We start from the raw sequence: 15737 nt of genomic DNA, 5'->3' as shown, positions 1-15737 counted from the left end.
CATAGCTGTCCCCTGCCCCTCCTGGGTGGGGTGTCGGGGAGGGGGGGTGCTCAATAATGCTTTCTAAACCCATCCATCTGAGGTGTGGTCTCATCTACCTGTTCCGCAAGCCTCCTAGGTGCTGACAGAGCAGAGAGCACTTAAGAACGTGACATCCGATGCCAACTGTTATTATCTTATTTTCCGGATGGGAAACCGAGGCACCGCAAGGCTAAGCAGGAGCTAGGGCAGGCTGGGAAACCAGGCTGTGGGGTTCTAGGGCCCCCGTCCTTGACCACCGCACCACCCACCACTCGGCAAGTAGCCTGCTGTGGTCTGCGCCCCCGACACCCCTGTGGCCTGTAGAGGATTGAGAGCCAGGTGGACCGGGAGAAAGACAGCGGGCATCGCAGCGTGGAGAGCTCAGGGTCCAAGCGAGTCTTTGCGGCATTCAAGGCCCCGGGCGGGCTTCTGGCTTCTCCCAAACTCCCACAGGGAGCGGCTGGAGAGCGCAGGAGCCGGAGTTGTCAGGTCCCGGAGCCCCAAGGCCACGCGGGGCGCCGGTGGGGGAGGGGTGGCCGCACACGACCCGAGTCGCCTCGCCGGGGCTTCCCCGCACGTTCGGCGGCTCCCCGCCCCGCCAGCCCGGCGCCCCCGCCGCCCCCCTCCAGCTCCCGCCGCCACTCGGGGCGGCCCGATCGGTGCCCCGGAGGGGGCCCGGCCCCGCCCGCAGGCGGGAGGGGCGAGGCGCGGGGAGGGAGCGCGCCCACACCCCGCCCCCGCCCCCGGAGCCAGCCCGCGGAGCCCGCGGCCAGGGCGGCGCAGACCGGCCCAGCCACTCGCCCGGGCTGCGCGCCGGGACGCGCCGCCGCCGCCGCCCGGGCCGACGCGCCCGCCCCTCGGCCCCCGGCCCCGGGCCCCCGGGGCTCGCGGAGCGAAGGTAACAGCGCCCCCCTCCCCCGGGTGGGCGTGGACGCCGGCGGGACGGTGGGGGGGGGACCCGGCACCCTCTTAGGCTCCCGGGGACCGGGGCGGGGAGTGGGGGGGGGAGGGAGGGAGGAGGCCAGCCTGCCCAAGGCGCCCCGGGTGCCAACAGGAAGGCCCGTCGCGCAGGGCGCGGGGACCCTCCGAGTTTGGGGGTGGTTTTGCAAGGTCCCGGGCGAGCGGAGGGGCGCAGAGCGGGCGAGCGGTGAAGCCGGCTGCGGGAGGAGGGGGCGCGCGGAGGGCCGTCTACGCTCCTTCCTGCCCTGGGAAAGGAAGGGAAGGAACGGGGAGGGGGCGAAAGTGCCGGAATGTTGGGCCCCTTGGCGAGGCCGGCGCGGTGAGCGGGAAGTGGGGGGCGGGAGGGACCGCAGGGGAGATGGACCAGGCACCCTGCCCCCTCCCCAACCGCCGCATTCCAGGCCGAGCACGGATGAGGTCATCCCGTCCGGTTCCCCTCGGGCCACGACAGCCGGCTGTCCCTTCTCCCCTCCCCCGTGGAGCGACCCTCCCCATCCGAACTCCTTGCCTCCCAGAGGGAACGTTTTCTGGCCAAAGTCTTTCCCGGACTTCCAATCTCGAACGGCCTCGACATTGTTCTGTTCTTGCCTCGACCACGCAAGGTCCGCCCAGCTTGAAGCCCATTTGCTAGCCCGGGAAACTGAGGCCTAGAGAGGCGGCGGGACTACCCCCCCCCCCCCCGAGGCCGCAGCAAACGCGTTGGGGGGGGCCTGGAACCCAGGACTGTGCGACACTTGGGCCGCGGCCGGTCCGCCTCACCGAGTGGAGGGCTTGGGCTCTAACCTGCTTTCCTCTTACTCCCCCATGGCCCCTGGTGCTCCCATCTAACCCCTCAGAGTCCTGTCCCAGGGTCCGCGCTGCCCCTGCAAACAGCTTGCTGCCCCTTTCTGGCCTCACTTTGCTCATGTCTCCACCTTGACCGGGTTGGGGGATGGGGTGTGCCTTCCAGGGGTATGAGAGGCCCCAGGGACTTGACGTGTTATTCCAGGGCCATAGCAGCCCTCATCCAGGCACCGTCACGCTGTCCAGCGGTCTGGGATGTTAACCAGCTGGACACTGGTGGGGAAGGGGCTGTGTGCGTGTGAGTGGCCTCCTGGATGACAGGTGGTGAGCCGGCAGGCACCAGTACCTGCGGGTGACCCCCAGGTGAGCGCAGGGGTGCAGCCGCCCCAGCCTCTGCCCCCTCCCCCAATGTCAGACAGCCCCCAGCCTCCTCTGAACCACAGGTGCCTCCACAGCGGCCCCTGTTGGCCTCTCCTAACGCGTGGTCCCTGCCCTCGGCCTCAAACCCTGTCCTTGCGTCATTACCACCATTGAGTAACCTCTTACCAAGTGCCCCCGCCTGACTGTCTTCTGTAGGGTAAATATGAGGACTGCTAGGACACCCAGGCCCCTTGGTGACCACTCTTGCCTGGTCACGGGCACCGAATCCGCACAGCTCAGTCTCCTGCTTCCCAGGCCTGCCCTTCTGGAGCTCGGCAGCTGGGCATTGCCTCCTGCCACAGCTGTTCCCCCGCCCCTCGCCCCGCCGCTGTGGTCCTATCCCTCCCCTGGCATTTACTAGTGATGGTGACAGAATCCTGGGGAGGCTGCCAGCCACACCACTTTTTTTTTTTTTCCTTGCTCTGTGACTCGGGGCAAGTCGGTCCCCTTTTCTACGCCTCATCGTTTTCACCTGTAAAATGGGTGTCATGAGCATCAACAGGCAGCAATGCTGGGTTGGTAAGGGGAGGTAGGCTTTGCACCAGGACGCCTGGAGCCCTTCTTCCTCCAGGGCCAGATGGGACACACCTGATTGCCAGCGATACCCTGAAGTCAGTGTCAGGTGCCAAATAGCTCCCACCAAGGACGCCCAGAGTCAGAGATGCTCGTGTTCATATGTTGGATTTGAACCGGGGCCGCCTGACTCCGGGACCTGGGGGTTTAATTACAGCACCTTCCGCTCTTCCCGCTCCTTTGGGAAAAAACCAGATTTCGATGCTGTTATTGTTTCCCACGTGGGAAAACGGGTCCCCAGTAGCACTGCCCTGTCCTTGGCCCCACCACCCGGCAGTGTCTCTCTGTCGCAGGGCAAGGTGGAGAGGTAAGGAGAGACCTTTCAGAGGCGCCCAGGGGCACTGGGGAGGTGGGAGCGTCGCAAGGTTGGAGCAGAAGCTGGTCTCGAGAGTTAAGGTGGCCATGGGGATTAGGTGGGGGCCAGAGTCCTCTCGGTGGAGAGGAGAGTGGCTCCTTCAAGGTGGACGCTGGGAGAGAGGTGGGTGGAGCCACATGGCAGACACAGTGACCCCTCACGTGGCATTCGGAGTGACGCCCCGACCCCCGGCCCGTTCCTTTCCCGCCCAGAGATTCATCCGTCGTCTCTGCAGAGCTAGGAAACCTGGCCCATGCCATGCACCTGCCAGGTGACCTTGGCCAAGTCCCTTCCCTCGGAACCTCGGCTCTGCTTGTAAAAATGGGCTCACCCTCATGACCTCAACAGCGGGGCCTTTGGAGTCGGATGACATCATGTAATGGGTGGCCAACTGCAGAGTGCTTCGTAACTTCAGCAAACATTCCACGAGGACTTCTTGGTGCTGGGGGTGCCAGGGAAAGGGATGATTCAGACACCCCCCCCCCCAAGGGGGAGGAGTTAGGGCTGGGGGGTGGATCAGATGGTGGGAAGGGACGAGAATGCAGTCCGAGAACAAAGCTGGCTTTGTTTTATTGCTTTCTTTGTTTTTTATCTCGTTATTTAACCGATTTTGAATTTCAAATAACATTCAAAGGGCAGTATTGAGATTTTGTATGTTGGAGGTGGCAGCGGTATTTAAAAACAAGCGGAAAAAAAAAAGTTGAGGCACACATCTAGGTCTTATCAGCTTTTATCAGCTGAGGCCCCACACCTGTGGAGGTAAGTGACTTGCTCAAGGTCACCCTGCGAGGCCTTTGAATCCCCCACCTACCCTCACTGGGAAGGTGGCAAAGGGTGATCCTTTGGTATGAAGGTCATCACTAAGATCCCCTGTGATTGAACCCCTGTTGATTCGGCACCTGGCCGGTGCGGAGCCCAGGCTGGGTGCTGGGAGGGGGGAAGGCAGGAAAATCCAGACAGCTGCCCCACCTTCAGAGTGTGTTGCCAATCTAGGGAGACAAGACGGGGCTCCAGGAGCTGATCAAAGGGCCATGAGTCAGAGGCTCTGAGTTCAAGTCTCAACTAGCTCTCTTGCTGGGACCTGGAGCAAACTTGGACCCTCTGTGGGCCACAGGAAAACCAGAGGTCAGACCGTAGGCTCATAGGTGTCCTCCAGACTGCACTTTCTATGATGCTAGAAGGGATAGGGTCAGACCAGAAGAAGCTTAGAGAAGGTTGGGGCTGGGGAGGAGGTGGGGGAGATCAGGAGGGGACGGAGTGGGGAAGGAATCGCTTTTGGCACCTGCTGAGCTCTTTCCAAAACTTGTTCCCTGACAACAAGGCTCCTACGTCAATTTGAAAAATTATGGTAAAGGTCTTTCCTGCGGGCCTTCTCAGAGCCTTGAATCTGCTCAGGCATGCAGTAGGCAGCTGGAAAAAGCCACTTTTGACCACAGGATCCTTTTTCCAGGAAGCACCTTGAAGGCGGAGGGTTCTAAGGAACCACTGCGCAGGCTGTTTACACAGCAGTGCACAAAGCCTGTGGCAAGCACCTCCTCCCTCCTGGCCTCTCCGAGTGAAAGACAATTTCACCCACAGAGAAGGGAGGTGATTTGCTCAACGTGCCCGCAGAAGAGAATGTAGCTTGAGGCTCAAGGGCTCAGGGTCGGGAGGGCTCTGCCTCACCATTTCTACTATGTAGCCTCAAGCAAGTCACTTCACTTCTCTGTGCCTCAGTTTCTCCTCCCTAAAATAGTGCCTCCTGGGGTGGCTGGGTAGCTCAGTCGGTTAAGCGCCCCCGACACCGGCTCCGGTCACGATCTCGCAGTTTGTGAGTTTGAGCCCCACATCGGGCTCTGCACTGATGGCATGGAGCCTGCTTGGGATTCCCTCTCTTTCTCTCTCTCTCTCTCTCTCTCTCTCTGTTCCTCGCTACTCACTCGCTCTCAAAATAAGTTAACTTTAAAAAATAAAATAAGGGGCGCCTGGGTGGCGCAGTCGGTTAAGCGTCCGACTTCAGCCAGGTCACGATCTCGCGGTCCGGGAGTTCGAGCCCCGCGTCAGGCTCTGGGCTGATGGCTCAGAGCCTGGAGCCTGTTTCCAATTCTGTGTCTCCCTCTCTCTCTGCCCCTCCCCCGTTCATGCTCTGTCTCTCTCTGTCCCAAAAATAAATAAACGTTGAAAAAAAAAAATAAAATAAAATAAAAGAATACAAAATAAAATAGCGCCTCCCTCCGGGGTGTCGTGTGAATGACACGAGTAACAGGTCACTTCTTGGCACTTAGTAGGTGCTTCATAAACGGCCTCCGTAGAAGGACCAGTCATGCTTTTTGCAGAGAGACGTCTCAAGCGTGCAGCCCGATGAATTGTTTCGTGCCCCCCTCCGGTCCATACCTGTTCACAGGCAACAGCCACAATTCCTACTGGGTCACTATTGTTTGCTTTGCCTGGTCCTAAGCGTCGTCCTCCTCCCGGAATTGTCCGGCCTGTCGTCTGCGCGCCCTCTCAGCACGTGGGCGGTATCCCCCATCGGGGTTGGTGGGTATAGTCACTTGTTCCCTTTCGCCGTGTGACCCAGGATCACCATCATTGTCTTTCTTTCAGGTCTCCACCGCCGGGCAGAGAGGGGCAGCTGGCGCTTGAGGGTGCATCTGGTACCTTCTCTGTGTTGGGACAGGCATCCGTAGCGGTTTCCACGGGGCCGGGAGCCAGGCCTCAGGGACAGGCGAGGGGGCAGCACCTCAGGAGCGCACAGGAGCAGCCTCCGTCCACCCCCCTTCCTCTGGGAAGGAAGGAGCTGAGAAGTGGATCGTGAGCCCCAGCCCCGGGGAGGGGGGGGGCCCGGACCATCCACCGTGAAGAGCGGGAGCTGATGCCAGGCCCCCAGGGGGCCGGAGGAGCCCCTGCCATGAGCCTGGGCAAGCTCTCGCCGGTTGGCTGGGTGTCCGGCTCGCAGGGGAAGAGGCGGCTGACGGCGGACATGATCAGCCCCCCACTCGGCGACTTCCGCCACACCATGCACGTGGGCCGCGGCGGGGACGTCTTCGGCGACACGTCCTTCCTCAGCAACCACGGTGGCAGCTCGGCGAGCACTCACCGCTCACCCCGCAGCTTCCTGGCCAAGAAGCTACAGCAGGTGCGGAGGGTAGGGGCACCGCCCCGGCGGATGGCTTCCCCGCCCGCACCCTCGCCTGCTCCGCCCGCCGTGTCCCCCATCATCAAGAACGCCATCTCCCTGCCCCAGCTCAACCAGGCCGCCTACGACAGCCTCGTGGTCGGCAAACTCACCTTCGACCGCAACCCTGCCAGCTCCACAGACGGCCACTCCGGTTACGGTGAGGGCCCGGGCTGGCCACTTGTTCGTCAGGTGCCGAGGCCCAGGGTGTTCGGTGGGACGGCCGAGCCACCAAGTGAGCTCTTTGCCCCGCGTTAGTTTGGTCCCACCGTGGAGGTCAGGCCCGAACCCCAGACCGTGGAAGGGGTTGGGGGGGTGGGGTGGGGCGGGGACAAGGGTCGCAAACCAGCTCACTCCACAAAGCGCGCTGAGGTTGAGAGGGGAGGGGAGGGGAGGGCGGTCCAGCTCTCCCCGACTCTAACTCGCCTCCCTGTGTCCGGGCCCATGGCTGAACCAGCCCGTCCCCTTCCACGGAAGCAGCCCCCTCGTGTCAGAATGACACGGTGGCGAGGCTGAGAGTCTGGGCTCTGGATTAGAATCCTGGTTCTCCCCGGTTTCCAGCACGCCGGCTGAGCTCTGCAGGCTCAATCCTGGCCTGTATGTGTAATGGGTCCATTAGGGTCATTGCTAAGACTCAGCGACAGGACATCGGGGCTGTTGCTGTGTTTTTGTTATTTGGACAGAACGTGAGAAATTTGGAAAAACCACTCACGCGGACAGAAGCCAGGGGGCCCTCCCGGCCGTGGTGGGGGAGCGGCAGGTGCAACCTTAGCTCCGCTGGACAGCTCGCCTTGGGAAGCAGGGCCCCTGCTGCCACCTGGTGGCCGTTCTCTGCCCTGTGGCTTTGCCCCACTGCCAGGGGCTTCCGTGGGTGCTCCGCCCCCAGCAACGCAGCTCAAAACTCCGCTGAGGGCTGGTCCACAGTGACCACACTGTGCCTCAGGCATGGTAGTTTTGGAGCCAGAGGCTGGACCAGAGGTCCTTTGCAGGGCATCCGCCTGTCCTTTGAGTCTGTGATTTCTGTGCAGTCAGACCCCAGCTTGCTAGCTCCGTCCCCGTGCCCACAAACCCGTCCACGTGCTATGGGTTCGCCTGCAGCCTTCGGCCACTGTCATGCAAGAGGCCATCAGTTGGGACTGCGAGTCAGGACGTTTTGAGCTCCAGGCTTGCCTCTGCCCCCTTCAGACCCTATGACCCTGGGCAAGCCTCTCCCCTTGTCCCAGACTGAGCCTTCCCTTTCTACGTCTGCAAAGTGGGAATGAGAATTGTGTCCATTTTCAACTTCTGGGTTGATAGAAAGATCCCGTGAGAAACTTCAGGGTTCACTATATTGGAAAGATGGGAGAATCTGAGGCCGGATGAGAGAGTGACGTGTTAGAGGCCACACAGCAAGCTAGGGTCGGTCCTGGCCCTCCCCGCCCCGATTCCTGGTTAGGGACCCCAGCTATGACCCTTCTCCCCATTCTTCTAGGCCCGGACTCCGGGTTCTGCACTATCTCCCGCTTGCCTCGCCCGGAAAAGCCTCGTGACCGAGAACGTGATAGTGCCTTCCCCTCCGAGCCCGAGCTTCGCCGCTCTGACTCCCTCCTGTCCTTCCGCCTGGACCTCGACCTGGGGCCATCTCTCCTCAGCGAGCTGCTGGGGGTCATGAGCCTTTCAGAAGCCTCTGCAGCTGAGACGACCCCAGCCCCTGCTTCAAGTTCACCAGCCCCTGCTTCAAGTTCCCCAGCCCCTGCCGCAAGACCCCCAGCCCCTGCCTCAAACCCCCAACCACGTGGACACTGCCCCAATGGGGTGACTGCTGGATTGAGCCCTCTGGCTGAGGTGAGGGCCAGTGTGGTGGGAGAGTGTCCCCGTATACCTGCTGACACGGCCCCTAGCAGGCACTGGGGAGCAGGCTGGGGGGGCGGCCAGGGTAGCCACCGCTATACTGAGATCGATGCCCGGCGAGAGCTAGCGGGGGTCCTGCCCCAGGCTCGGGCTTCTTGGGAGAGCCTGGACGAAGAGTGGGGGGCACCCCAGGCGGGCAGCAGGGCCCCCGTGCCCAGCACGGTGCAAGCAAACACCTTTGAGTTTGCTGATGCTGAGGAGGACGATGAAGTCAAGGTGTGACCAGCTGGCCGTGGGCTCAGGACCCTGCCAGGGCTCAGGGCACTGCCCATGAACAGTGCAGAGCCAGCACCGAATAACTAGGTCCTGCCCACGATAGATGGGAGAACCCAGTTGCCCCCAAGCCCCTCCACGCCTCTGCAGGACAGACATGGGAGGGAGGCCGGAGGAGACCAGGCTTGTTCTGGGACCTGGGTGTTCTCGTGGGCCCTGCTGGGCTGCATTACCTAGCCCCTTGCCACTCTGGACCCAGGGCCGTTCCTTAGGCTCACCCCCCACCCTCTGCCAACCCCACTGGCTGGAGAGCCCAACCTCACAGTATAGCCTTTGTGCTGGAAAAGCTGTCCTTGCTGGGGGGGGGGGGGGGCGGGGAGCATACCACACAGGGCCTTTGTCTCCTCTCCCTAAGGGACATCCTGCCCCAGCTCATCCCAGAGCTGCCCCCAGCAGGGTCCCTCCTGCACCCCTCAGAGCCCCACCCCTTGCTAAGGCTGCTTCCCCAACATTCCAACCCCAGAGAAAAGTCAGGTGCGACCTCACAGGGGAGGAATCCCACCTTCCTGTGCACCCCAGACCTGCTTCTGGGTCCTGATTAAAAAAGGCTTTTTGATAAAAGGCGTCCTGCAAGATGCTTGGGGACTTGGGAGAACAAAGTCAGCTCCACCTGCTTAAAATACTTTCAGTATCGGGTTTGGAAAACCAAAGAATCTCTCCCCCCCCCCCAAACCCACACCCCCAGGGCCCCCAGTGAGGGGAGGGGCCAAAGCAGGGGGTAATGAGTAACCAGGCTGGAATGAATGTTCCAGCGATAAGAGGCCCAGGTGGAAGCCCTTATCTACAGTTCCTGGAACAGCCCCTGGCCCAGGTGCCTGGAACGGGGGGCCTGCTCCGTAATCCCCCCTCCGTAATCACGAATCACTTGCCCCGGTGATAACTGGGGACCGAGAGGCTGCAGCGGGTGCTTAGAGGTGTTTGGGAGCATGTCCCAACCCCCACCTCGCAGCCCTCCGACCTTATGCCTCAGTTTGCTTCCCTGTCGCATGAGGCTGCTGGGAGCACTATGGAAATCACCACAAGCACTGACGCAGGAAGACTAGGTAAAGGTGGCTTCTTTTGTCTGGTCTTAGCCTCAGGGGAGGGAAGTAGGGTCCCAGGGGCAGGAACTGCTGATCAGGAGCCGGGACTCAGCGGCCGCTGATCTGTGACTGAGTGGGAGCTCAGGATCGGGAAGGATCGGGAATCCGCAGTGGGCTCTTTGACTCCGGTGAGGTGCTCTCCGCTCAGTCGATCTTGAAGGAGGTGATGCTCAACCCACCCTGTATGCTCAGGTAGCTCAGGTGGCTGTGGCCCATTCTGTTGGGAAAGGTCAACTGGTGCCCGTCTGACAACTTCACTTTGAATCCGTCATTGTCAAAGGTCACGGTGAACTGCGGCAGGAGGGAGGGTGTCAGGGAGGCCGGAGGCCCTGGAAAATGGGCCACGGCAGCCCCGGGGTTGGCCTCAACAGTGCCAAACCCCATGTCTAGGCCAGGGTGCCCCCCCCCAACCTGGGCTCTCTCTTTGACATCCTCCTCGGGCGCCTCTCCCCTCTGACCTCACCTTGACCTCTGACCCTGGGCTGAAGCACATGTGACCATCCCTCTGCTCCTCCCCCCAGGTGCCATCCAGTGAGTTGCAGACGATGACAGATTCATGGAAGCGTGGGTTGAAATGCAGGTCCACTTTAGATGACCCCTGGCCCAGATTAAGGGCAAATCTGCAGGGAAAGGGGGTAACAAGGATTAGGGGCCAGCCCTGGGTAAAGCTGCTCGGGTCGCGGGGTCTTGGTTGACCACAAGCTGAAAGAAATCACAAAAGAAAAGTGTTAACAGAGGCCTGTGCCTTAAAACAAAGGAGGTGACAACCTGCTCGGACTCAGCACTGGAGCGTCATTCCATTTGGCACAGGGACTAAGGCTCTTGACAGGAGGGTGACTGATAGTGACAATCTCAGGAGTTCGGGGGACCTGTCCTTGGGGGAGAGAATTGTCCTTAGGTATCTGAAGGTCCGCTGAGTTTGGCCATGAACGGCTAACCTCAAGTGGCGAGCTCCCTGTCATTCCAGGTATTCAATCAGGGGCCGTGTGACCTGTTGACAGGATCCCTACAGCCTGGGTCAGACCGCCAAGGTCCCTGAGAGTAGAACATTCTGAGTCATGAATAGGGTGCCTTCACTGGGAGGGCTCAGACCATGACCGTATACTTAGGGAACCCAAGTAGGAGAAAGGAGTGATTTTCCTCTTGGCTCCTACCCTACGCCTCTGCCCGCCTCTCCTCAACTAAAAGCGGTTGCGGATCAGTCCCAAGAAATTCTGTAACCGTGTTCTGCCCACGGGAGAGCCCGAGTGCCGAGCTGTTAACAACGGAATTAGAAGTGCGGCTAGTTCTAAGGGAGAGGATACAAAAGAGTCCACTTGGCGCCCCCTGGTGGCTCTCTCTGGTGTAATGTGTGTGAAAGGCTGGCCTCTGCCCATTCAGCTGGGTGAGGAGGGCTGGGGGGGGGGCGTGGAATTGGCTTTCCCTAGAGACACCTGACCTACAGGGGGCTGGGCAGATCTCTAGGGGCTTCCCTACCTACCCCCTTCAGTGTCTTTGGGGGCCACGGAGTTGAGCAAATAGCACGAGTTGTGAAATTCTGGGGGGTCCCCAAACCTAGCCTCGGAGGTGAAGGCAGGCCCCTAACAGGAGGGGAGCCAGCGGGGGGCATGGCAGGGATGTGAGCACGAGCAAAGGATTTAAAAAAAAAAAAAAAGGCCCCTGAGGTCGCTCTCCCCTGTGACCATCTCACAAGGCTGCCCTGCCTGCCCCCACCTTCCAGGCCTGTGGACAGCCCCCCTCCCCGTGTCGGGCCCACCTGGCCTCTCCCCTTGCTCACCCAACGGCGTCACTGGCGATCTTGCCTTTGATCTTCAGGGTTGAGCCCAACTTCATGTCCATGTTCACGATCTCAAAATTTCCCTGTGCCAACGGAGAAGCACGTCACGCACATGCCCAGAGCCCTTCTGCTGGCGGCCCCCATTCACCGGCACCTTCTCACGGGGCCTCAGGTCTCGTTCACCCTCTGCACCCTCGAGGGCACTGAGCTGGGAAGGGAAAAAGCTAGAGTGCGCTGGTCAGAGCCTTCTAGAACTCCCTCTTCCCTACTTTGCTTCACTCTCATCCACCCAGCCTGATGAGAACAGCTGAATGTAGACACATGGGGCCCAGCTGGGGGATCCTCAGTATGCCCATCTGTGAAGTGGGTACTGTGGTCTGTGCTGACCTTACAGTTCCCAAATAGGTTCAGGTGATGAAGGCACCCTTAGCAGAACCCCCCAAATGAGGATGTGTTCAGCTTCTGCAAAACCTTGGAGCCATTTTACTAACAGGAAGTGATTGTATCAGAGGCGTGCAGGGCTTGGCCCATCCAAAACCAGGAACTATAAAGCTCTGTAAGTCACATGTCTTGACATGTCCTATCAAAGTCCCTCTCCAGACCTTACTTTCCTCATCTATAAAATGGGCTCATTTGATTTATCCATTCACAGCCAGTGCTAAGCCGCCCCCTCTGTGACAGACACTGCCGGGGGGCCCTGAGGTCAATAGCACCCACCTTCAGGCCGTTGGGAGGGGCAAGGTCACGTTTGCAGAGCCCCAGACATAGAGGCTGGCATGAGCTACAGGCAAATCGAGGGACGGATACCATTATGATCACTTGCTGTTATGATTCACTCACTCCTTTTTCCGTAGGACCTTAACAGCGCCTAGATTTCTATATAGCACAAGTTTCCCACAGCTGCTCCGTGGTTAAAGGAAGGGTCTTGAAGCTATCTCTCTTTTTTTTTTTTAATGGGGAGGGAGGATGGCTATTTTTTTAAATGCTTATTTATTTATGTATTTTTGAGAGAGACAGAGACAGAGACAGAGAGGGAGACACAGAACCCGAAGCAGGCTCCAGGCTCTGAGCTGTCAGCGCAGAGCCCGGGGAGGGGGGCGGGGTGGGTTTGCTCAGACCCACAGACCGTGAGATCTCGACCCGAGCGGGAGTCAGACAGCCAACCGACGGAGCCACCCAGGCGCCCCTTGAAGCTATTTTCAAAGCTCATTACCCAACACTTACAAAATGTCCCTTTTTCCACATCCATGCTCGGAAGGCGTGTGGTGGGGGGTGGGGGGTGGGGGGGAGAGGACACACGCAGCAGGTACCGAAGATCTCCAACTTCTCGTGGGAGAACACGTTTACGTTGTGCAATTTCTGTTCACAGATTTTTGGGTTTTTTCCTGGAGCCCGCACGCCTGAAACTCACAGGCCTGGGGCGCTTTGCTGACAGGCAAGGGCAGCGTCCTTGGGAGGATAGTCAATGCTCCCCCCACCGGCAGCTGCCTTCTTTTTACCAAGGGGGAAGGCGATCCAGCGTGCACACACACACGGCGGGCTTGCCCAGCTGTCCCAAGGGCGGGACATTTCAAAAGGCAGGTCTGAAAAGAGGCTGTGCGCAGCCCAGGAGAGTGGAGCCAGCAGCCCCCACACCGGTGAGGCGGGATGACTCTTTGTCGTGGGGATGGCCCGTGCATCCGAGGGTGTGGAACTGGCAGTCTGTATCCACCAGATGCCAGTAGCACCCTCCCCACCAGTTGTGACAAGCGCTAATGTCCCCAGATGTGGCCAAATGCCCCCAGGTGGGAAAAACCTCCCCGCCGTTGAGAAAACGGGGGTTAGAGGCAGGAGAGCCTCACCGGTCCGAGGGACGCTTGGTGTGACAGCTGGATTGCCGTCTTGAGAACCAGACAGGCTGGGTTAAAATTCTCCTCCAGCGTCTCACAGATAGACAAGTTTGCCGCTCAGAGACAAGGTTATCCGGTCCCTCCCAAAGATGTTCAGACGTTACCAGAAACATAGATGTCCTGCCACAAAGCAAGCTGTCACAGACGGGCGCTCTGAGACACATACACGGCTACAGCCAGACCTCGTGAGCGGGCTGAGTCTTCTCGTCTCCCCCCAGTTGCCCACCCACTCCCTCCAGGACCCTGGACCAGTCAGGCTGGGGCCCGCCTGTAGGGAAGAGCAGCCCCGTTCCCTTACTACCTCCTGGGAGCTGCCTGGCTGAAACAGAAGGAGCAAAGCCCCCAAGGATAGAGGTGGGGGTTGCTACGGGACGGGAGCACCAGAAAGGCCAGGGACAGGTGCCTCTGGACAGAGAAGGGTGCCGGTGGGAGCGTGCAGACCCAGGATCCCTGTCCTCACTCAGCAAAGTCTGAGACAGACAACGGGGGGCAAAGCCAGTTTGGGGAGTGGGGCAGGAGTCGGTGGTCAGGGATCGAGTCCCGACCCTGCCCCTGGTTGGCTGAGTGACCTGGGGCCAGCTGCCTCCCTTTCTGGGCCTCGGTTCTCCCATCATTAATGTAGGATATTTGGACTAGGTGATCTCTGGAGAAGGAGGAAAGAGAGGGCAGGGATGGGACCACCAGAGAAGGGGAAAGACGGGAAGGCCTCTGGGCCACAAAGTTGCCCTTGGGAGGCAGGGGGTGGGGAGTGCATCATCCCCGCCACACTGACCCCTCCAGTCACGGTCACATCCTGCACCTTACAGGGACTGGCTTGAACAGCGTCTCCCGAAAAGTCACGTCCACCTGAAACTTAACGGATGCGACCTATCTGGAAACAGGGTCTTTGCAGACGTAATCAACTTAAGACTTGTTTAGGGTGGGCCTTCAATCCAATGTGACTGGTGTCCTTATAAGAAAAGGGAAGAGAGGGGCCCCTGGGTGGCTCAGTCCGTTGAGCGTCCAACTCCTGACTTCGGCTCCGGTCATGATCTCACAGTTCACGGGTTCGGGGCCCCTCATCGGGGCCTGAGCCGACAGCGCAGAGCCTGCTTGGGATTCTCTGCCCCTCCCCCACTCATGCTCGCTCTGCTCGCTTGTGCGCGCGCGCTCTCTCAAAATAAATACACTCAAAAAAAAAAAAAAGAAAAAGAAAAGGGAAACGTGGACCCGGAGGCACAGACACACAGAAGAAGAGGCCATGCGAAGACAGAGACAGAGATCGGAGTCGTGCAGCTACAGCCAAGGAATGCCACAGACTCCCGGCAGCCACCAGAAGCTGGAAGAGACAAGAGAGAATCCTCCCCTGGAGACTTCAGAGCAAGCATGCCCTGCCAACCACTTGATTTCAGGCCTCCACCCCCCAAAACTGCAAGGGAATATTGTTACCGTAGCCACCGGAAATTAAGACACCGTCTAATCCTCAGAAGAATTGTGATCCAATTCCACAAATGCGGGAGATTGAGGCTCAGAGAGGGAGAGTGACTTATCTGAAGCCACACAGCGAGCTGTGATAGCGCCGGGTTTGGAATCAAAGATTGCAAAGGGGATCCACTCAAACGCCTGCAACGTACAGGTCGTAATGTTGGGTGGTTTAACCTCTGAGCCTCAGTTTCTTCATCTTTATAAATCGCAATAGGGGCGCCTGGGTGGGTCGGTCGGTTAAGCATCCGACTTCGGCTCTGTTCATGATCTCACGGTCCGTGAGTTCGAGCCCCGCATCGGACTCTGTGCTGACAGCTCAGAGCCTGGAGCTTCCTTCAGATTCTGTGTCTCCCTCTCTCTCTGGCCCTCCCCTGTTCATTCTCTGTCTCTCAAAAACAAATAAACGTTTAAAAAAAAAAAAGTTAAAGCCCAGTAGATGTTGGCAGTTATTATTACGGATGAGAAACGGAGTCTAGAGAGGGGAAGAGGTAGGTTTCGGCTCCCCCAGCAGGGTGGTGGTGGAGGGAGCAGAGAACATCTACCCTAGAGGGCTGTGGACGCCGTGTGACCGCCTTGGTCAGTCTACGGACAGGGAAACCGAGGCCCGGAGAGGGGCAGTGGCTTTCCTCCAGCTGCCCTCCCCCCGCCCCCTACCAGCTGCCCCACTGAAGCACAGATGTGGGAAACGGAAGAGGTGGTCAGTGGGCAACCCGGCATCCTCACCGACATGGTGGCAGCTCCCGGTGCGGCTCCCGGTGACTCCTGGAGGTCTGCGCTCAAGATCACGCCTCACAGCCCAGTTTATATTCTAGAATATTACACATTAACTCCCCCAAGGCCGTACATGAGGACTTTGGTCCCTCCTGCCCGGGTGTCTGCCCCCCTCACATCTCCCAGGACGGATGACAGGCTCCTCGTCCGGGCACACCCAGCCCAGCCCGGAGCCACCTGCCCCGTGCCCGGCCCAGCACAGGACCAGCGCCCAGCCGGGCATCGGAAGCCAGCACAACCAGCAGGTGAGCTTGGCAAGCCACCCAAGGTCCTGAGCCCCACTTCCTCATCCTCGAACAGGGAGACTTGCTGTGCGAAAAGCTCG

General features: G+C 59.7%; 2 protein-coding genes across 3 annotated transcripts; one reads left to right on the top strand and one right to left on the bottom strand.

The window, feature by feature from the left end:
* The first annotated feature begins 766 nt into the window (after positions 1-766).
* CDC42EP1 (CDC42 effector protein 1) lies at positions 767-8990 on the top strand. Of its 2 annotated transcripts, XM_086712328.1 has the most exons (4): positions 800-919; positions 5428-5629; positions 5696-6426; positions 7738-8990. In XM_086712328.1, the coding sequence occupies exons 3-4, from the start codon at positions 5964-5966 to the stop codon at positions 8376-8378; spliced, it is 1104 nt and encodes a 367-aa protein (XP_086568454.1). In that variant the 5' UTR covers positions 800-919; positions 5428-5629; positions 5696-5963; the 3' UTR covers positions 8379-8990. The 2 variants fall into 2 exon arrangements, with proteins under 2 accessions (XP_086568453.1, XP_086568454.1); XM_086712327.1 differs by lacking the exon at positions 5428-5629 and having other exon boundaries at positions 767-919.
* A 476-nt stretch (positions 8991-9466) lies between these two features.
* LGALS2 (galectin 2) lies at positions 9467-15494 on the bottom strand. The gene is made up of 5 exons (XM_086712330.1): positions 15365-15494; positions 11289-11371; positions 9975-10131; positions 9613-9802; positions 9467-9577 (listed from the first exon to the last, which is right to left on the bottom strand). The coding sequence occupies exons 1-4, from the start codon at positions 15368-15370 to the stop codon at positions 9656-9658; spliced, it is 393 nt and encodes a 130-aa protein (XP_086568456.1). The 5' UTR covers positions 15371-15494; the 3' UTR covers positions 9467-9577; positions 9613-9655.
* Between the last annotated feature and the right edge of the window lie 243 nt (positions 15495-15737).

The sequence above is a fragment of the Puma concolor genome, chromosome B4, assembly GCF_028749965.1.
Source record: "Puma concolor isolate L17-30 chromosome B4, mPumCon1.1.hap2, whole genome shotgun sequence".
Classification (NCBI taxonomy): domain Eukaryota; kingdom Metazoa; phylum Chordata; class Mammalia; order Carnivora; family Felidae; genus Puma; species Puma concolor.
Note: the sequence above shows the minus strand (reverse complement) of the source record. Positions and strands in the feature narration are given on the sequence as shown.

Bases quoted from the DNA above. Each gene is read 5' to 3' on its own strand.
- CDC42EP1 (XM_086712327.1), top strand. From the start codon at position 5,964: ATGCCAGGCCCCCAGGGGGCCGGAGGAGCCCCTGCCATGAGCCTGGGC. The intron at 6,427-7,737 runs GTGAGGGCCCGG...CCATTCTTCTAG, and splicing joins AGACGGCCACTCCGGTTACG to GCCCGGACTCCGGGTTCTGC.
- LGALS2 (XM_086712330.1), bottom strand. The intron at 10,132-11,288 runs GTGAGCAAGGGG...CTTTCCCTGCAG, and splicing joins ATCGCCAGTGACGCCGTTGG to ATTTGCCCTTAATCTGGGCC. The intron at 9,803-9,974 runs GTGAGGTCAGAG...CTCCTGCCGCAG, and splicing joins GCCCAGGGTCAGAGGTCAAG to TTCACCGTGACCTTTGACAA.